The 22307-nt window shown below is 44.6% G+C and overlaps 1 protein-coding gene across 2 annotated transcripts in view; it reads right to left on the bottom strand.

The window, feature by feature from the left end:
- Nucleotides 1-6496: 6496 nt before the first annotated feature.
- The window catches only part of Efcab11 (EF-hand calcium binding domain 11), a 162745-nt gene continuing 146934 nt past the window's right edge, over nt 6497-22307 (bottom strand). Inside the window, exons 6-7 of one of the 2 annotated variants that reach the window (XR_007978316.1) lie at nt 7615-7796; nt 6498-7017 (exon numbers count right to left, since the gene is read on the bottom strand). Coding sequence is in view for 1 of the 2 variants with exons in the window: in XM_052185261.1 (XP_052041221.1) it covers nt 7718-7796 (79 nt within the window). In the remaining variant the exon portion in view is untranslated. Of the gene's footprint in view, nt 7797-22307 lie in introns of both variants that reach the window. The other variant, XM_052185261.1, reaches the window with a different exon arrangement.

The raw sequence follows: 22307 nt of genomic DNA, 5'->3' as shown, positions 1-22307 counted from the left end.
ACATAGCAAGATCTGAATTGTTATCAAGTTTACTTAATTTTAGAACAGTTTTATATAGAGAGGGAAATTACGGAGACAGTGTAGACAGTTCCTGTGTCCCTGGCAATGAGCTTCTCTTGTTCTTAGCATCTGGCTTTGGAATGGACACTGGTTGCAGTCAATGAGCTATGATGTGTACATTCTGACTAATGAAGAAAGGAGGAAGGGAGGACAGGAGGGAAAAAGAAGGGAGGGGAGAAAGGAAGGAGTGATGGAGGTCTGGAGGAAGGGGGTCATCCAATACCAGTCAGTGCCAACAGGGAAAGCTTGCTATAGAGTCGGTCAGTGAACTATGATGTGTATGTGAGTCCCATCCAGGCTATGATGTTAAGTCACCATGGCCTCTCTGACAATTCTGGGGTTTCTCGGGCATCCTTGTTTGGATGAACAGAATGGTGCAAGTACTTTACACACTACCCACTCAGTTCTTAGAGGGCCCATTTTGGTTGCTTCTAATTTTTTGTTTGTTTTTGATTTTAAACAATTACAAATAGAGCTGCTATAAATATTCTGTACGGGCATGAGTTTTCAAACTAGTTGGGTAAACTACCTAGAAGCCTGGTCTCTGGATCATGTGATAAGTCCATGTTTAGCTTTCTGAGACTGTCTGGGTTCCGAAAGGGTTGTACCACTTTGCATTCACTCCTGGCAATGAATGAGACTAGATAGTAATCAGCTAAAATAAAGGAGGGAGGGGCAGGAGCATGCACAAGAAGACTGGAGAACAGAGCGACACGTCAGATAAGCCATTCACACAGAGCATGTGCAACTGCGGTCTGATAGGACATTCTCTTTGAGAATGGGCCATGAGAGAGACATTCACAGAGATAATGGCCAGGAGGTTTCCAAGTGATGGACTGCATAAAGAGTCCTGGACTTTTGTTTTCTGTCGGCACAGAGAGCAGCGTTCTGCTGGATGTATGTCTGGGTGTTGGCTAAGAAGTGGGTCGAACTGAATCGTAAGTGGCCCAATGAATGCAACTCTATTCATGGCCGTGATAGAGAGAGCAGGAAGGAGGAGGGGGACGACAGGAGGGAGGGAGGGGAGGAAGAAGGGATGGGGAACGGAGGGATGGAGGAAGGGACTCATCCAATACTAGGCAGCAGCAATAGGGAAAAACTTGTTAGCGAAATTGATTCAAGCGCCATCTCTAAGACATTTGACCTCAGAAAGTCATTTAAAATCAAGATGCCTTCCTTATTCAGAATAAGAGAGATGCCCAGACCTGACTTCAGCCTTACAGTGACTGTTGCTATGATAATACTTTTAATATATTTCCAGCCCCTTGGTCAAATTTTTTTTCTATAAATTCAATATTATTGGAATTGCTCTTTTTGAAGTGATTTATTTTAGAAAAACCTAACTGTTTTGCTCTCTCTCAAGTCCTTAAGGATCAGCAAAGCATGAAGTAAGGGATCTGTTTCAATTTTGGCTCATGCTTTCATGCAGAGTAATCTGTAGTTTCTCTGAAGTTACAACAATGTTCTCTTTTATTCATATTTTTAATTACTTTACCAATTTAACCTAAGAGAATTTGGATAGATACTATATTCTATTGGGTTAGATTGTTTACAGGCTAATTTTCAATCCTTGTGGCCCATTCCAATTTAAATTTGTTTTATAAAAGGAAGGTCACTGTGAGCTGTTACCCTTAATGACAATAGATTTCTCTTTAAAAAATTATTTTTACCTATTTATTTTGTGCATGTGTTGATGTCCATATGTATGGGTACATGAATGCACAGGTGTGTGTGTGTGTGTGTCTGTGTGTGTGTGTGTGTGTCTGTGTGTGTGTGTGTGTGTGTCTGTGTGTGTGTGTGTGTGTGTGTGTGTGTGTGTGTGTCTAGAGGTTGACATAAGGTGTCTTTCTTAATTGTTCTCTACCTGATTTTTAAAGCAAAGCCTTTTACGGAGCCTGGAGCTCAGGGGCTTTGCTAGGCTGGCCGGCCAGTGAGCCCAGGAGATGGTCTTGACTCCACCTCCTGTGTGCTGAGGCTACTGGTTCACATTGCCACATCAGCTTTCCACGTGGGTCTTAGGGACTGAACTCAGGTCCTTCTTGCTTGCATGGAAAACATTCTGCCCACCTGTCACTTTCACCAAGCTTCTGAATTTTAATCTGTGTAGGTGGATGGTGTCTCTCATTCTGAAATATCGAAATTTTCAAAAGTTTCAAAAGTCAGGAAAGCAGAGTAACACGGCTTGTTTTTATTAATCTCAAATGAGTGAAGTATACTGTGGAAACCTAGTAGAATGCCTGGGAAAATCGATGGTTGAGACTTTATATGGCAGAGACGGGCTGCTTAGTGGGAAAAAACAGCTATGCAAAGATGTTTCTTGCACAGAGCATTGCTAGAATTTTTCTCTGAATAAGGCCTCTAGGGTCTAAAGCACCTTTCATTCTTGGTTGCTGGGGCTGAGTTTGGTTGGTAATCATTTGTAACTTTGCTTACTTCTTTGGTGATGCATAAGATGGGAACTGATTTAATACCTTCCGTGAGAAACCCTTGAACTGGGTTCATCAATGAATTTGGGGTACTTCATTTGGGTTACCAACAGTTGTGACTATAGAATATGGGCCTCTGTCATAGCCAGGTGGTCTGTTATCAAGTAAAGGCTGGAGCCTTTACTCTCTCTATGTAGATAACTTGGCCTAGGTTGTTTCCTGAGATTGCTTTCTCAATTATTAAATGAAAGAAAAGAGATAGCTGATATAGATCTCAATCCCTTTAGTAATAAAATACAATGAAGTAAAATACTCAACATTCGTCTCTTATAAAGAGATAACGGTGAAGAAAAAGCTGTTCATGAGGATGCAGGTGAACCAATATCTACTGTTCATTTTTCTCTTTTGGACAGGGTCTTAATTAGCCTCATTTAGCTTTAGCCTAGCTATGTAACTTGAACCTCTGGTCCTCCTGACTCTACCTCCCAGTGTTGGGATTCAAGTGTGTATCACCAGAGTTGACTTTATAATCATTTTAAATGAGATTGATTGACTGAGGCTGGCCTGGAATTCAGAATGCACACCAAGCACAAAGCAGTTCTGCTTCCTTTCTTCCCAGGGGCTGCGTTACACACTCGTTCCATCACATGTGGGCTGGTCTTCTTTCTTATTTTCTGGGGGTATATCAAAGTGCATCTGTGAGTGCGTGCTCATATGGGTTTGTGTGTACCTGTGTGGAGGCACATAGAAGCCAGAGGTCTACCTCTAGTTTTGTTCCTCAGGAATTGTTATCTACTGTGTTTTGAGACAGAGTCTCTCTCCCACTGCCTTGGAGTTCACTGATTAGGCGAGGCTGGCCATTAAGCTCCGGGGATTGTTCTGACTCCCTAGAGCTGGGACTACTCACCCTAAGTTTTATATATTTTTGATTTTCAGTTTCTTATTATCTATCTGATCAGATACTAATCCCAAGATTATTACTGCTCCACACTGAACAAAGGTTTGCTGCAAGTTTTTGTGTTTTTAAGAGATGGGACTGCATGTATGCCTCTGTGGTTGCCATGGACAACAAACTGAAAATATAAATTGGTACCCAATACACTTTGACTGCGTGTTACAGGGCTAGGCACTGTGTGCCAGAAGCGATGGCCACTGGAAGCTCCAGCACTGGAAAGTAATTTTGTCTGTGCTTTAGGGATGTCCCTGACAAGCTGCAGTCAAATCTCTTGACAGCAGTATTTGTATGCACCTTACACTCATCTTTATAAGACTAAGCAAAAGAACAGGTTGCTGTGTGGAAGCGCTGGGGAGGATTAAGGACATGGGCAGAAAGATCAGGATGGAATGGAAAAGAAAATCAGGAACGTTTTACAAGGACATGCTCGAAAGGATTTGGTGACTGAATGTCACAGCCAGGGAAGATGGGGAGAAGGGGAGACTTTGAGGCAGCTGGTTTGGATGACAGCTTGAGTGGGGGATGGGTGGGGAGGTTGTCATCAACGGAAATAGAAAACACAGGCTAGGAAAACAAGTTTGAAGATTGGGGGGGACAATGCATCTGATTTTAGTTCTGTGCGCTCGCACTGAGGTGGGAAGGGCTGGCTGGCAAGTGAAAACACAGGCCTGGCTGGAGCTGATTGGAGGTCAAGATCAAAGACAAAGCCTTGTGCAGGGAGTCCTATCAATCAGGGGCATTAGAGGACTCTTGGCCGTGGATAAAATCATCCTTGGGGAATGTGTTGATCAAGAAAGACTGGGACAGTCACAGGATTTGGGAAAATATTCACACTTCCAGACTGGTTCTGACAGGAAACTGGGAAAGACAGCAGGAAAAATGGGCGCAGAAATAGCATGACAAACCTGTGTCATGAAAATTGCCAGAGGACTCCAAAGGCCCTGCCATCACGTCAGACCCATGAGAAGGAATGGTGGGTGAGCTGAGGTCTGAGAGGGGCTGGTGTGTTTGCCCGTTAGCAGCTCACGGGAAGTACTGCAAGCTGAGGGAGCAGGGAAGCCCAGAGCAGGGCCAGTGATGGGTCAGAGAGAGGTCAGGCTAGGAATGCTGCCCCTGTCCTGTTCCATCCCCAGCTACTGCTTCTTTTTCTCTTTGGAAAAGTCTTCTCTGCTGCCCCGTAAATGCTAATGTCACCTAGGACGCTGTCCTTGGCTGGGAGTTCACAGTGGTAAAAGTTCTCTGGGTTTCAAATGACAGAAAGCAACTCCAGCTGGCTTGAGCAGAAAGATTTATTGAAAGGTTGCAGTTACCTCATAGGACCCAAAGCGCTAGGACTGGGTCTTGCATTCAAGCTCTAAGCAGAAACCAAGCACCACAGGGCTGCTTCTCCTTTACCGTCCCTCTCTGTCTATTTTTAAGCCCCTCTATGCTCATTGCAAAGCAGCTGCTTGGATTTTCCAGGCCTTGTGACTGAAAATATATGCCTGCTACCCGCTCTTGAGTCAGACCCACTCAGCCACTCAGAGCAGCATCTGAACTCCACTCCCAGTCTTGATGTCCTCTGTGAGTCGAGACTGAGATTATCAAGAACAGATGCCTCCCTTTTAGGTCAGCCAGCTGGCGTCAGACCAGCAAGGCCACACTGCACGGCGCGGTATGGGGACCAGGGCCTGGAAGTGAGAGGCTGGGGAAAGCTCTTCCCAGATAAGGAAGAGGATGAATCCTAAAAGCCAGGGTTAAAGACGGAAGGTGCACGGGCAGCTAGCTAGCTTTGCCGTCACCCCCTCTTTCTTCTTTCCTCTGAGAGCTGGGATGTCCCTGAATGGCAGACTCCGGGGTGTGCATCTTCTTCAAAGATGTCCCAGGCAGAAAGGCTGACCCAGGTCATCATCTTCTCTCTGACCAACTCTGGCTGCTTGCATTTGAGCCTCCAGGGGTCATGTCCATACCCACTCTGGGTAAACCAGAGCTGAGTGGGCTCAACCAGAGCCCATCCCTGGATGCGCTGACTTTCCCGGATGGATCAAGGAGCAGTGCTTTGTGAGGATGGTTCGAAGCTGTTGGTAACTACGGGAAGGAGGGGGGATCTGGAGGGGCCAGCGCTGTGGCCTCCGGAACCTGGCTGCACCCCTACCCCTCCACTAGGTTTCATAAATTAGCTCAGTGATTTTCTTTTCTTTTTAATTTTTAAAAGTAAATTCTCTTTGGGTAGTTTTCTGTCATTGAGACAAAATTCCTTGGCTAATCCAGTGTGGAAGTTGCTCAGTGGCCATTCCCAGACTCACCCCTGGCTTCCTACATCTGTGTCAGGAAGTGACTACTACTCCATCTTGCTCAGGACAAGTAGGATCCAATTAGGAGTGCAATGGAAGTTTGCAACTCTGGCTGTTACTGAAGAATGGCTCTGTTAATAAATACTACACACATACATATAATATATACAATATATGTATCATATAATATACATGTACATTATATAACACATATAATAGGTAATATGGATATAAATATATATGTACATAATATATACACATACACAATGTTTATATAATACATATTACATATACAATATATACATTCAATATGTATACACAATATATAGGTACACATAACATATATGTCATATATGTGTGTTATATAGCATATGTATGTATATACTATTATATACCACATGTGTATACATGTATGTATATTATATATTATATACATATATTTAAGAAATTTAAAAAATTTAAATTTCTTAAGAAATTTAAGAATTTCTTAAATTTGATATTTAAGAAATCTGAAATATCTTGTTAATGTTTTGATATCAGGATCAATGATTTGGTTTGTCTTATAGTGAAAACACTTGCTGAACCAAGTCAGAAACTGGATTACTATGCACAAAGTCATACACACTTCTCGATGATACCAGTAATTCATTTCTGCCTCTGAAATAATATTTCATTCATGTGGAGAAATTATTTTCATTGCTTCTTCATCTAGTTTATGAATGCTTGAATAAGCCTTTAATTTTTAACAAACTCAGTTTGAGGATAATTTTAGATTTATAGAAAAATCATGAAAACAGTAGAAATCCTATCTGTCCCTCACCCAGTTTCTCACACCATCACAAGCAGCAGAGAAGGCCCAAGCTTGGTTCATCTCTACCGTATGTTCCCTAGGGCCATTTAGGAGACCAAATTACATTTCAGTCAAATTACATTTAGCTGTCCCATCTCCTTAAATTCCTCTGGTTTAGCATAGCTAAAAACTTTATTTTTCTTAAGGCTATCTGCTAATAATTTATATGAGCACAAAGCTTGTTGAATGTTTGCTATACAAATTTATATTTTCACTTGATCTTTTAATGTTTAACACTTTAAAAATATAAGTTACATTAATTATTTCAGAAATGTTAATGTCATGAAATACAATGACAATACCGGTATTTCAGAATTATTTTTAATAGATGCTGTGCTGTATCCTGTGCTTCGATGTGGTCCAAGAAAGCAGTCACTGGCGCCCAGGGCATGGTGGGGTGTGGAGACTTCTAAGTTTAGGATGGCGGAAGCTTCAGGTGCACTGCAAAACTACCTGGAACCAGAAGTATGCAGCAGAGGGCTGCTGGCCAGCTTCTCTAGCTAGCTGCTCTGAAGCAAGAGGCCCAGGCTCAGGCCCAGGCTATCCTAAGGGGACCCAAAGATCACACCCTTTACCCATTAAGAACCCGGCTGCATTCTGGCCTTCTCTGTATAAAGAGTGGCTGGCTGCCTAGCCCAAGCTGCTTCTTCCTGTGTGCGGTACACCATGCCCTGGGCACAGGTCTGTCCTCCAGGCACATCCTCTAAGAGCCTTTGTTCTCCTAGCACTTGTTCATTGCTTGCACACAGTAAGCTCGGCCTTCAGCCAGGATGGAGCAAGTGATTGGTGAATGGCAGTGACACCACCAGGAGAACCAAGCTAAGCCTTCCCGGGCCGACCTGATGAGCGAGGGACCCGGGGGAGTGAGCAGAGCCTCCAACCTGCAGGAGAGCTGACAAGACTAGAACGGAGAAAAACCCAAAACCCACTGAGGGGTTTTGGCAGGGCCAGCAATACAGCTGGACTCAGGGCTGCTAGAGACACGGAAGGAGAGTCCCACCTCTAGGTCCAATATCAGCATTCAAAAACTATAACTAAGAGTTTACTCACAAGTACACAGTTTCAACCCCTTCCTAGATTGAGGCCCGTGTGACCTTCATTACAATGCACCTATCTGTTCGGAATGGCCAAAAGTAGTTCTCAAGCGTCCGGCTCATTTTGCCTGCCCATAGTTCATGGCGTATTCAAAGTCTCGGAAGCTGACGTGACCATCTGAGTCTTGATCTGCCTCCCTGGAAAATGACACAGGAAGTTATTCACACAGTATTCCTGTCAGGGTCTCCATATTAACAGTATACTAGAACCTTCCTTCTCTGTATGTCAGCATGAGAGAAGAGCCCATCTTATCTTGAAGGCCAAGGTGGATGCCTACGCTTCCTCCCACGACACTGCTAACTCCTAAGGTATGAAGGACAGAAGAGGTATTTTATTAAAACCTACAGAAACACATGTGCAATGCACTTGAGGGATGGATCTAAATGCATAAGCTATATAAGGAAAGGAGGGCTAAGGGGCCAGGGCTGGCACTGTTGATTGTTTGACTACCATGCATGAAAACCCCGGATTTCACCCCAAAGGCTGCATAAAACTAGGAATGGCTGACCATACCTATAATCCCAGCACTGGGGTACTGGAGGCAGGAGGATCAGAAGTTCAAGGGCATTCTCATTTATACATCAAGTTTGAGGCAAGCCCGGGTTATGTGCAACCCTGTCTCAAACAAAGGTAGGCATAAATATTGTTCTAGTGCTCTGAAACATGACATAAATATGTGATATACACACAATTATATGAACACACACATACATAACAAAAATGTGAGATAAAATATATAAGAGGAAAAAATGTTTTAGCAGCAAATTGTGATGGTAACATCCTACACAGTCTGACATCCTATACAACACTGCCTTTACACCCCCAGACTGCAGAATCTTAGCACCAATTCTGGGATTGGCCCAGTTTACAAACAGAGCTTCCGAGCCTTCTGGAGACCTGGCCGTTTCCTAAGGATCTCACTGCTTGCTAGAAAGTAGTTCAGATGAAACTCTGAAGAACTCCATCATGTCCTGCTGTTGCCTCCCTTCATAACCAAGACAGCACGCAGAGAGAAGCTCCCCACGGCCAACCACACATCCGCGATTTCTGGCTGGCTTCACTCATCCTTGGAATCACTGTAAAATCCTCACATATGCACACTAAGTTTTCTGGTTCCTGTGAAGACTGACAAAGGTGTGAGCCCTTGACTAAGGCTGTGGGGAGCCTCTGAGGGGGTGTCCTTGGAACCCCTGAGATTTGGGCTCTGTTCCCACAACAGGCAGTAGGGAATGGCACACATTCTATGTGATTAAGATAAGGTACACCTCCAAAGCACAAAACAACTGCAGAGGCAGCAGCTCACTGGCTCTGCCACCAGCGAAAGAAATGCCTGCTAAAGAGCATGTCTAAAAGGAAAGCTAGCAACATGGTCCCAGCTCCTTCTGGGGACATCCTGAAACAAGGAATGGCGCACCTTCTGCGGACCTCCCGTGGCTGATGCTAAAGACACCCTGCAGAAAACAAAAGGTATCAATTGTAGCAAAGCAAAGGCAGGCCTAAGCAAGAAAGCCACTAATCACTGTAATAGTTTTAAAGTAGGCTTTTAAAATATTGAATTCTTAAAATAAACTATCTGAATATTTCATGCCGAAGTCTCTGAAGTCTGGAATGGGTCTGGATAGAGTGGTGATAATTTTTCATTCTCTTGAAGTAGGGAGAGAGAGAGAAGGGGTGGGAGAGAGAGAGAGAGAGAGAGAGAGAGAGAGAGAGAGAGAGAGAGAGAGAGAGAGAGAGAACAAAACCTACTTCTCTGCCCCAGGGCAAAAGCCATGTTGCAGAATATTGGGATAAAATGACTGCGTACTGCAGAGGCTATTTGTCTTGTTATATCTCTTGGTGAAATATACACGGTGATTTCATGCTATACAGCATACAGAGTATAATGTCAGATCTCTTCTAAGGGATTTGAAAATAATCACAGGATTGCACATCACTGACTATGGGATATAAACCATCCCTTTAATAAAATTAGATAATTGAAGAGTCTTCAGATTGCCTAAGTATTTGATTAGATAAACAGCACTCCCTCCCTTTCTGCTCTGAACTGGTATTTCTGAACTCTAAATCTTACAGAGTAGGCAACCCAGAAGTGTGCTACTAAGATAAAATGCTTCTGGTGATATTTGAAGTATGTTCTCATTCAGTCCTTGGGTCGCTGGAAGCCTGTAGGAAAAAGAATCCCTCCACTCATTTTCTTTCTGTAAACAACCTTTTGTAATTATATTAATCTTTAATTATTCTTGCCTTTGCTACTGCTTCCAACTGGAAGGTGGGTACATTGCCACCAAGAAATATGAAAGGGGAAAGCCATTTTTGTGTCTTGAAGAGGGCATCCTTTGCCCACACGAATGGGGAGATATCTGATATATCCTGTTTATATTTAGAATGAACACTGTTCACGCTCGTTCCTGTTTCACACACCTATGAACAGATCTGGTCATTTCAACTTGAGCAATGAGGAAATTGAAATTTCAGGGCTAAAAGTTTAAAAGCTATGACATACGGTTTTTATTACCGACAACAGTATTCTCTGAAAGACTGCGACACTCACACTTGATCTCAGTGTGATGGGAACAGATGGGCTGGTGGGCAGAGCTGAAGCTGTGGAGGGGGGAAGCTGCCATTAAGTAAAAAGGAACATCATTTCTGTTTACAGCACAGCCTTCAAGCCTGGTTCTGAAGCGGCAGCACACTGTTTTAGTGTCACCTGCAAATATTCTGCACCAGAATAGCTCAAGACCTTTTACCCCTACTACAAATAATCTCCGAGAGTGCAAAAACTTTTGCCCATGGCTGTTCCCACCTCTTAGCTTGTAGCCAGCAATGGCTGTGTGTTAAATAAATGAATTTATGGAATAAAAGGAGCTGGGGAACTGGTGACAATATTATAGACAATGTACTACCTCCCAGGAGGTGTTAAGATTGAATAAAGAGACTTTCTTATCACTGTCAACAATCAGGAAAGAAGTCAGTGACATAAAACACAGGGAAAGGGCCACCTCTAAACCACCACCCAGAGATGTACGGTAAGTCCATTACAATCTCTGTGCTCAGTCACACCGTGCAAACAGAGTCAGCATGGGAAAAACCACAGCAGAGATGGGCTTTGGAAACCAAGGCTGCTGACTGTGGTGGTGGATGACGGGATCCCTTGAACATCAGGCAGGCAGGTAGATGTGTCCAACTGAAGGCCCACCTGCAGCCCAGGGCAGCTGTGAATGTGGCTCAACATAGACTCATAAGACTTAAAACTTTGTGAGTGTGACAGACCGCATGTGTGCATGCGCACATATACACACCCAAAGATAGGTTGTGTGCATGTGTAACCCGATTATGTGGGTCTCAAGGGTGACCTCAGGGGTTGGCAATGCTATGTCATGGTATCAAAAGGTTAGCTGGTAGAGCTAACAGGTAGGAACACTGTGAACCAAAGCTGAACTCTAGATATGCACCAGTCTAATTTCTTGTGGAAGCAGTAAGGAGACTGCTCTCTATGATACAGGCAGAGACCCGGTCCCATGCCTAAGTTCAAAGCTCAGAATGAATGCTGAAAGGAACTGAGCTTGCAGAGAAAGCTTATGAGGGAAAGTAAATTGCTGTTAACAGGTGCTTTCTAAACATGTATGTCCAACGACATTAAAGGCCTTTTGGATTTGTTTTAAAATGCAGAATGGAGACAGACCTGCCTGGAATCTCTTTTGGAAATGGGGAGTTGGCTCTAGAGAGCTGGCTGCTCCGTATGACTCCCTGCGAACAACTGAGAAGCTTCGGGGAGGAACAGATGCGGGAACAGAGGGGTGTGAGAGGCTTGAGGGCATGGGCCTGGAGTTGGGGGCTGAGAGGCCTGAGGGGCCAGCTGTCTGGGCAGCAAGAGTAGGTAGCAGGAAGGCAAGTGGGGAGCAATCCCGTGCTCCATCTACAGAATTAACTCACTGGGGGAGCGGAGGGCCAGATGTGCTCTGGAAATCTGCAGGAGTATTGAAACGCGGTTAGGTTCTTACAGGGTACGGAGTGGGGTTCTGTGCAACCCCCTCTGGACTCAGGAGTGCAGGGAGACCTGCACTGACTGGATACAATGACCTTGCAGGCAGGTCTGGACAGAGCACCTGGATGGACTCCAGTGTGTCGTCGTATGACACAAGCATTCTTCCACCCACTGTGTTACAGTAAAAAGTGCCTACGTTTACTCTCAGCAGCATGAGAGCCATTGCGTTCTCTCCTCTACAAAGCTGGCTGGCTCCTGGTGATGCAGGGTGACTTTTGGTAGCCAGAGTAGGTACTTCCCTAACCAGGAGCTGTGAGGGATGCCTGAGCCTCAAGGAAGCCAGGGTTTCCCACTGTGATCTCTCGTGAGGCAGATCTCAGTGCTGTCTATTAATCAGGGAAGAGACAGGTAACTCGTGTGTGTTCATCGTGACTGCACATGTATGTGGAGGTGTGCTTGGAGGCCGGAACAACCTTGGATGCCGTTCCTCTCACTGACCACCCAGGGCTGACAGACATAGGCTGTGAGGAGCTGAGAGGACTGAGGAGCAACCTGTCTGAGCAGAAGGCCGACAGGGAGTCATGTGGTCCCTCAACTGAATTAACTCACGGAAGGCTGAGCTGAGAACCAGATGCTCTCAGGTGACACTCACCTTTTTATTTGAGGTAGGGTATCTCACTGGCTGGAAACTGACACCTGGGTTGGTGTGGGGCTGACTGCCCAAGCAGTAGGGGTCTGCTTGTCTCCTCCCCCCAGTGCCTGGATTATAAATGTGTGCCACCGCACTCTGCCCGCTCCCCCCCCCATCTGTCTATGTGTCCCTCTGCCTCTGTCTCTGTCTCTCTCTCCTACTGTGGGTTCTGGGGATTGAACTCGGGTCCTTGAACCTCTGCTTGCAAGGCTAGCACCTAACTGGATGTCTACTCAATCCCAAGAGTTCTTACTTTAATAAAAAAAATTTAAATAGTGTTTCTCTAAAATACGGTTTCTTATATGAAACATTTCTATCAGACCGATTTCTTAGCATGCCCTGAAAACACTTTATTTCTTGAAAAAAGTTGTTTTTGTTGTAAAATCATTTCAGAGTAACTCTTGGCAGGTTTCCAAAGGCGAATTTCAGACTTGAATAGTGGCTTTTCCAAAGTTTCTCAAGGAAGAAAGAACAACTGAAGCAAGAATCAAAGCGAGAAAGGTTCATAGACTGTATTACATTAAACAATGTGATGCTATTTATTAAAAATGGCATAAAGACTACAAAAGTGACATTTTTAACTGGAAACAAGAATGCAAGCTAGTATCTTCATTACAACTGCAGTCCTATAAATATCTATACTCACTTGAGTGGAAGTTAGAGGTTATATGCTAAATAGATTCGAGATGACGGGTGCTGGGTAATTCTGTCTTAGAGCATTGTTTAAGGGCTGAGGAGATGCTTCAGTGGGTAAGGAAGCCGCGTGCATGCAGGAGACCAGACCCACACAGTAGCACAGATCTGTAGCCACAGTGCCCTTTCCAGGAGGCGGGAGGCAGAGACAGGAAGATGGCAGGAATCTTGTGGGTCAGCAGCAAATAACAAACAGACTCTGTCTCAAACAAGGTGAAAGGGAGACCCACACCCAAGACCTTCCCAGGCACGCCTGCACACACACAAATGGTGAAAACATAGAAGTGTCCCTTAGCATTATCTGTTTCTCTCTTTAGTCTGAATATCCCAAACAAATAGTCTGTTTCTGAGGGTGTAAACCCTCATCAGCTACAGCAGGGTCTCTCAACCTCAGCTTTGCACCAGAGTGCTGCATTACAGCAGAGCATGACTCTACACTGAGGAGGGTGAGCAGTATCCCAGGCCTCTATCCATTGGATGTCAGTGGAACAACCCTGCCCCTACCCTGCACTGTGCCGGTTAAACGTTTCCTAAACTTGCCAAGTATTCCTGGGGCAGGGCAAGGAAGAAAGGCCAAGCCATCCTTGGTTCAGAACTAATGAGCTAAAGGAGCCATCGTTTGAGGTAATAATTGGGAATGCTCTGGCTAAATCCACATGTACTAAAATAATTGTCGTGGCAGAGGGATGTCTCAGTGAATAAAGCACTTGACATAGGAGCATGAGGACGCAAGTCTGAATCCCAGAACCCATAGAAAGCTGAGACAGGAGAATCCCTGGAAACTTGGAGGCCAGGTTACCTGGTATTTATAGTGGTGAGTAGCAACAGGAAAGAAACCCTGTCTCAAACAAGGAAAAAGGTGAAGATGCATACTGGAAACTGCCCTCTGACCTCTGTGTGTGTACTGTAGCATACATGTACCTACACTCACACCCATAATACATACATCTACACACACACACACACACACACACACACACACAAAGATTATGACACAATTGTCTTAAGGACGATTTTCTTAACAAGTGCTTTGTGTGTCACCCGAGGCACGTGCTTCCTGGATGGAGATGCAGAGAATGGCCCTAGTACTGTGTCTGGTCAATACTAGGTTTCAGATGGAAAATGGAGCCCACGAAGACCCACTGCTCCTGCTGCTGGAAGCAGGGCTGCCAGACATCTCTGTGTTCCCAGCAAACACACTGACAGTCAGTAATTATGTGAGTCACTGCCATCATCAAGCATACTTTTTGGAAGCTGACACTGTATTTGATTTTCTTAAAACATGAATGAGAAACTCAATGTGGAAGCAAAAATTTAAATGAGAAAAGTTTTATGGGGGGCAGTTTTGGAAAAGAAGAAAGTGAGAGAGAATGTGTGTCTCTTTCTTTTTGGTTCTATGTGGAATAATTTAAAGGAAAGTCAAAACTGCCACTCTATTAGGGACAAAACTGTCATATTGACAGAACAGGAAGAGTAAAAATTACCCAGCGAGCAAGGATCCCCTGCTGGGGAAGAGAGGACCAGCCAATTGAAGATGCAGTAATGACAGCTTCCCCCACAGCAGCCTTCTCTTATGAGGACCCCGCCGCTTCTCTCCACTGGCGAGCTCGCCTCTTTGTTGATGAGAGTCCTGCAGGGCTCTGCAGCAATTGCCTTGGTAATGTGTTTATTAATTTTACCTTCTTAAAGACACACGTTAAGAAAGTCCACTCAGATACACAGGGAAGATTAAAGAGATATGGGATGGTTTCTGGTCTTTTCTGTGCTCCTATGTGACTGGCAGATGCAATCTCTTCACTATCCTCTTGGCCCCGTCTGTGCTCCCCTTACGCTCTGTACCCCACTATTACTCACACCATTGCTGGAAACACTTTGCTTCAGCCGTGCCCTGCACCGTGGATCGTCAGCTATTTGTCTGGGACTGAGTGCTTGGACACCTGGCATGTGCGTGCACACATAAACACAAACTGAAGAAGAGGAGAAAGAGCAGGAAGATGAATAAGGAGGAGGAGGAAGATGAAGGAGGAGGAGGTAGAGGTAGTGATTTAAAGCCCTACAGGATCACCCTTGGCCAATCAGGCAACAGGATTCAGGGCATAAACTGGGATAAACTATTAATCTGTCTCTTGGACAATCAACTTTGAGGTCTTTGTTTTTGGTTCCCAGGTAGTTCTAGTACTGTTCCCTGTAGTACTGAACTTGATAAGAGTCTCTTGTGCCGATTCTCCCCTGGGTCTGTTTGACAATAACCTACACTCAAACCTTTGTCACAGGCTACATTTTCAGTAGGGATCCAGGCTAAGACAGCTGAAGCTTTCTTTTGGGACATGAAGTTTGTTTGAATGGTGCGTTTACATTGCCATCAGCAAGAGCACGTCATTTTGGATTTTTATTTAGTTGAAAGGGATCTCAGGACTTGAAATAGATCCGTCTCTAGCTATTTCTGAAATGCCTTTTAGACCAAATTAAATATTGCCTTTACAAAGACAGCTCAAGTTTGAAGTTGTAGACAATTGAGATGACAGTTATAGAAATTCATACCAGCAGACTTGTCGCTGCCACATACACATCTCTTCAGTAATATCTAGTCTGTCAACAACAAAGAGTAATAATAAGTCTTTAAGGATCCCTACATTGTCAAGACAACACACACCTGAATATAAAATCCTTGCAGAACTATTTGGGAGATAGAGGTGCTGGTGAAAACTGACTGAGCAGGTTTAAATTGACCTGTTGGATGACCTATGTATGAATGATAAAAGAGTTCCCACACCAGACCAAGAACAGAGAATATCAGAAGCCAGGGAACACTGGGCCTCATTAGCACCAGTGCTAATGGACTAATGGACAAAGCAGGTGCCAATAGCTACTTACCAATACCCAAACTGCCCACTTGGCTGTGTAGACGCTATTACCTAAGTGGGACAGATCCCAACCTCAGGTTCTAGGCATAGAATTGGACTTGCCTAAGTCAATTACTGTAATCCTACCTTCCCCCTTATCCTAGGACCTGCTTCTAGAATGGGTTGGCTTATGCCACCTAATACCTGGCATCTGGCAGCCCCATCCCGGGCCACCAGGGATAGGTGAAAACTTGATCTGAATGTAGTAAAGCCTGGAGAGTCTGTCTACAAGCTGAGCGAGTCTTTCAGTTTGGGCATCTAGGATGCGAAGGGGAGGTCGGCTCTTACGACAGCCTTTTCCTTCCATAACAAGTCTTCTGTGCAAGTCTCCATACAGCCCTTGCATCCATGGTACACAGGCATTCAAGTGGCAATTATCAGCCTCAAACGAAGCTATTCACATGGATGGGAAAGTTCAGAACAGCTAAGGGAGCCATAGTCTAATCAAAACCTACCTGAAGCTTGTCCTGTGTGAAGATTCTTAGTCACTGACCCAATAAATCCCCCGGTATTTCAGGCCTCAGGCCTTTTGTAAAAGACTCCTTGCCATTTGCAAGTGAAATCACTCTAATATCCCCAGTATCCTATCTTCAATCTTGTCTAAACCTTGGTAGATGAGACAATAAATATACAGTAGCCTCCTACTTGTTTGGAGTGGATATTTTCTCAGGCCCCCAGTGGATGCCCACAACACAGACAGCATGTAGCCCTCTGTATTCTATGTTTTGAGCTTGTAAGTACCTATGGTCGTGTCTAACTAGGCACTGTAAGAGATTAACAACAGGAGTGAACAGTACAACAGCACACTGATAATGATGCATCACCATGAAATGGCCACCATTAATACCGTCACATGTTGGGGCCGCTCTTAATTTCACAAATTCATTTATTCAACTCACAGTTATTGCCTCCCATGAGCTAAGAGGTTGGGACAGCTGTGAGCAAAAGCCAAGTAGGCCTGACAGGGTGGCTTTGCTGGACCCATGGCATGGGTGCTGAGTAAGATGGTGCTTTATTAGGGTGGGGTGCAGCTGAGAGCCTGTGAATTACTACTTTCTGGAGTTTCCATTTCATATCTCTGGGCTGAGGTTTTGCATAACTAAATCTTGAGAGAGTAAGGCCATGGGTAAGGGGACTACTATCATTTTTGAGGAAAGTTCTCTCATTCAAGTTTTTCCATAGATGCTACCTCAAGATTCCGGACTACTTTCTTTAGTTCTATAATTTAAAGAACCAGCTTGCTGGTTGCAGCTCTTATGATGTCTGCTTTGGACAGTTGTATTTGTATGTGTGGGTTTGAGACAGTCTCGCATGGTCCAGGCTGGCCTTCAGTCGGTATATAGCAAAGGATGACCCTGACCTTCTTTCTCTGCCTGCACCCACTTCCCAAGTCCTGGGCTTTTAGTCATTAGCCTGCATTCTCATATGGTGCTGATGGGCATGGAACCCAAGACGTTGTACAGACCAGACAGGCACTCTACTAACTCAGTCACATTTCAGCTGGATGGAGACTTTATCTGTGGGTGTTTGTATGTGTTATCATGTATGTAGCATACGCACGCATGTGCATGTCCAGGCACAGAAGTGAGAGAGGGACACAGGGTGTCCTGCTCTGTCATTCTGCCTTATTCTCTTGAGACTGGGTCTCTTGAGGAACCTGGAGCCAGGCTGGCAGACAGCAAGCCCCACTGAATCTTCTCTCTGCATTACCACCCCCAACAGTGCTGGGGTCATCCCTAGCTCTTTAGGTAGTTCTGGGGCCTTGAACTCAGAACCTCATGATTGTATAAGTATTCTTGTCTGCTAAACCACTGTCCCAGCCCCTAAGTATCATGCAGCCTTCCCGCCTAGAGAGCGGCAGAGTAGATCCCCCAGACCCAGCAAAAGGAAAAGTGGGTGGGAAATGCAAGCCCGGTGGGCAAAGTTTATCCTAAAAGACTCACCTTTTCCTTATTACATAGTTTTAAGACTGAGGGATCATATTTAAAGTTGGGCATAAAAAAGGGGGGGGGGACCCTGTTCTTTAACGAACGTTTAGATGGCTAATTATCGACTGCTTGCGGGCCTGGGGATAAATGCAATCAATATGTGGCCCAAACTCCCACGTCTGGCAGTCTGGTTTCTATAGCAAGTGTTTTAGACGAGTTGCTAACAAACACTGATGTTATCTCATTCTTTCAGTCCCGTTCTCTGGAAGGGAAACTGTGAAGTAAGAAACAGGCAAGCCCAGGTTGCTCTAAGGAGGAGGAGGCAAGTCAATACATCATCTTGAACTAATGATTTTTTTTAAAATTAGTTTCTTGTCCTTTTAGGTCACTAGCTCTTTCTGTCCAAGGGCCATGCCAGGCCTCCTCTGACTACACCAAGGGCAGTGTGGTTCAGTAGAAGCTTTCCAGATAGGAGCTCTAGCCCCAGTGTGGCTGCCCTGGGATTTTGTATCCTTGGAGAAAGCTTTGTTGACCATTGGAAATATCTCTTAGCGGTTTAGAGTCCGAGCTCACACTTGTCATCTGAATGGTTGGACCAGATGATAAAGTCTGAGTTAGCTCTCAAATGGGATGAGGCTGAATCAGCTCTTCACCATGTAATCAGTGTCTTTGAATACAGAATATTTAAGAAGCAGCCCAACTTCAGTTAGCCATTCAAAAACAGAAGGTGCAGTCTTTGACCCTGAGTGTGGTCCTAAGGAACCATCCATAAATACAAATGCAAATGCAAAGAAAAAAGGCCCGGCATTCAACAGTGGGAAGCATGAACAGGATAAAGCCATTTCTATTTCAAATAATCACTTCAGCTGAGATATCTAGTGTCATCTTGAACTTGATTATGAGATAAAAGAATTGGGACAGAGATGGCAATCATTTAATCTCTTAAGAACAGCTATTCTGGAGAGCTTTTCACTCTGTGTTCAATAGATTTCTAGCAGGTTGTGATCTGGCTAGAAAGAAAGCATAATGATGAGGAAAATTATGTTTTCAATAACACACGCTCTTCCAGTCCAAGTCTGTCCACAAAGGAGGCAATAAAACGAACTCTGACCATTCTAACAGATGGCGTGATGGCTCCGTGCACAGATGCCGCCTCCCTGAGAGCAACAAGTTCACATCCTTGACTGGAGGTTCAGAACGAGCTGAACTTTCAAGTGTAATGCAGGAAGGATGACACAGTGCGGGGGTGGGGGTGGGGCGAGGAGTGTGAGTGGGGTTCAGGGACTCGCGGAGACGGGCTCCAAGAATACAGCCTAATGAGCTTGGTTTTACTAATGCAACCAAATAGAGCGCAGGCTGCAATGTGAGCAGCCAACACAGCCATTTGTAGATGCCCTGCTAATAACACTGTTAGCTGCTATTTGTGCTGGAAGTCAGAAAAAGACACACTTGCCAAACAATGCTTATTTTCTCTGGGTGTGTAATGCTTTCAAGTAGAATATATCTTTAAGAAGATGCAGTAGAAAAATAGCAGAAGTCTCATATCTGTTTAAGTGCGCTTTAAAAAAGAGATGTAATAAATCAAATCTAAAATTCATCTGGAAAAAAACAAATATTCATTCCGTAAGATTCAGAATTAAAAAATAAAATAATGATGTTAGACCAAAACCTGAGTTTTCAGTAATTAAAATGGTCTGATCATTACACGTCAGCAAGCAATAGTCAGGGACAGCATTCTGAGACATGACATGGATTTAGTAGTGCACATCACATGAGACCCTGGGAGTTGGCGGGCTAAAACACGGCTGTCCAGTGGGAGCTTAGCTTGGGGTTGCTAAACTCACACAATGGCAGAGCCTGCTTGCCAGAAAAATTGTCCCTTCCTCTTTACATTTCCAGCCTCCCTATAATTCCAGCAACCAGGAGACCTGGCAATGAGATGCTACTAAATGCCATGGTTCAAAGGAGGCTCTAGGACATTATTGTCCCCCAGCGGCTAATGGCCCCTAAAAGTCTAAAAGACACTCTCATCTGGGGTCAGCAAAGACTCACCAGAAACCCAAGTGATTTGTTCCACATAGCTTAGTTATAGAAAATTTATTGCAGAACTTTGCAAGGTCGTTTTTTATCTGCACCTGGCCCTGCCCCAACTCCCGGCCCCACCCAGCCCAGTACCAGTAAATAAGAATGTATGAATCCATAAAAATTAAGATTTTAAAAAACAGTTTGTACTTTAGTTTTAAATAATCCATTTGAGAAGGTAGATTTTTACACTTCAGCCCATATCTCGAGGATGTGCATCCCCTGGGTTGATAGGAGATTTGGCTTTAGTTCAGCATTAATTATAATGCATTATTTATGTTTCATTTATAGCATGTTCCTAGCACTTAGAAGTTCTGGGCCTGCACACAATAATAAACAACATGAAATGGGATCATAGTTCATAATAAAACAATTCCCTCAAATTATCACAAGTACTCTATTAATGAAGGCTCCCTGTTACCAAAAAGTCACACCAAATGGGATGACCACGGGCTTTTAACATGATTGCAGCCCAGAAAGACGAGAGGTCAGAGGGCATTATGAGCATTTAGAGAATTATGAAACACATGGGAATGCGATGTGGCCAATCACATCTCAGGATAAAATCGAGGGTCCCCATCAGAGCGCAAGAGGGGACATTCAAAGACCTGCCCCTGGACATGCTTCTTAATTTAATAGGTGGGAAAGCCCCCTCCTCCCGTCCAGCTGAGCCCAGGACCTTGAACTAGCTAAGTAAGTGTCACAGCACCACGCTGTGCCACTATCGCTCATTTTAATCTTGACGTACAGCCCAGGCTGGTCTCAAAGTCAAGATGCTCCCCTCCTCTAGCCTCCTAAAGGCTGAGATTAGAGGCATGGACTTGTTTTCTGTAATAATTCTCAGAGTTCATATGGAGGTGGAGGAGGAAAAGGAACTGCAGCCTAGGGCAGTCTCAAAAATTGCAGATGCCATCCCTGCGCCCACTCAGACAGGCCTCTCCCCTGCGGCCGGCCTTAGTGCTGAGCTTCCTGTTGAGCCTGGCAGAGCACTTGTCTGTGAGAACAAGCAGGAGCTGAGTCTCAGAGGCTTTAGGCTGAGAACAGACACTGGCTCACCAGGGGTTTCAATAATGTGTAAATCACTAAGGGACATTAGAGATGTTGGGGGGCCTTTCCTAGCCTTGGGAAGAAACTGCTCTCCCATAAATTGCCACACTAATACCGATTTCAGGGATTCAAATTACTGGCCCGATCCAGCATGACATTTTCTGCCCATTATCTAGTTTCTCCTGCCTCCAGGCAGGGCCACATCATCGATTACGGAGCGTTTCAGCCACTAAAAAAGATCACGCTCATCATTAAGGACATTAAGTGTTGATCTGTGCTGGCTAAGTGACTTAAAAGGTTCGTGCCCTTCCAGTAACAACTCCAAGAGGCCATTTCAGGATATTTATTAAACAAATTAAGTATTTACATTATGCTCAAGCACAGAAGCACAGCGATTGAGTTTGAGGGTCTCAGAAAACAAAAACCAAGAGACTGTGGAGGGGAAAATTCTGCTTGTTTGGTTTTTTAGATGAGGGGAATGGAGGAACCGCCAAATACTTGGGGGAAAGAGTCGGCACTGGGCAGGTCCCGATAGTCACCTGTCCCCAGTGTGCCCTGTCCCCAGACATTTTCCTTTTAGAGAATATGGTCTACTCAGTAGCAGTGAGAAAGACTGGGAAAATTTTTTTCAGGAAATCTTCAAAACCTAAGGAATACAGGAAATGGAAATGTCCCTGTTTCCTCACGATCCATTCCACGTGCCATATTCATTAGGAAACTGCCCTACAGAGCATTTTTCTCATCCTGTGGTATGCAGATAAAAGAAGCCTGGCTTCTTTGATGGCCATCTCTGTGATTGTTAGTGACTCTCCTCATCTCCTATGGAATGCTCAGTGGGCAGAAGTGACACAAGCCTTCCTCACTGCACTGTGCCCAGGACTCAGCCCAGCATCAGGTGCACAGTGGTGTTTGATGAATGCGCGTTGAATATATGAGCAGATGTACAGAAGAGTCTATGGATGGGAAAACAAAAATATAACATTCTGTCCATGTTGCTGTGCATGACAGAAGCCATCAAAGGAATGGCTTATTTTTGGCTAACACTTTGAGAGGGGATTCATTATGACCGGACAGTGCCAGTGTCAGGAGCCTGAGGTGGCTGGTCACATGGCATCCAGGCAGGATGCAGACAGAGCTGAATGCTGGTCCTCAGTTCACTTTCGTCTCTGGGATCCCACCCTGTGGAATGGTGGTCATTATATTCAAGGCAGGTCTTCATATTAACCCAGTCCAGACATACCCAAAGAACTATCAGATGCTTGCTATAAAGGGCAGGCCTGGGTCTTACCCTGAGTGACTCCATGATGGATAACAATGCC

This window comes from Apodemus sylvaticus, chromosome 6, assembly GCF_947179515.1.
Source record: "Apodemus sylvaticus chromosome 6, mApoSyl1.1, whole genome shotgun sequence".
NCBI classification, from domain to species: domain Eukaryota; kingdom Metazoa; phylum Chordata; class Mammalia; order Rodentia; family Muridae; genus Apodemus; species Apodemus sylvaticus.
Note: the sequence above shows the minus strand (reverse complement) of the source record. Positions and strands in the feature narration are given on the sequence as shown.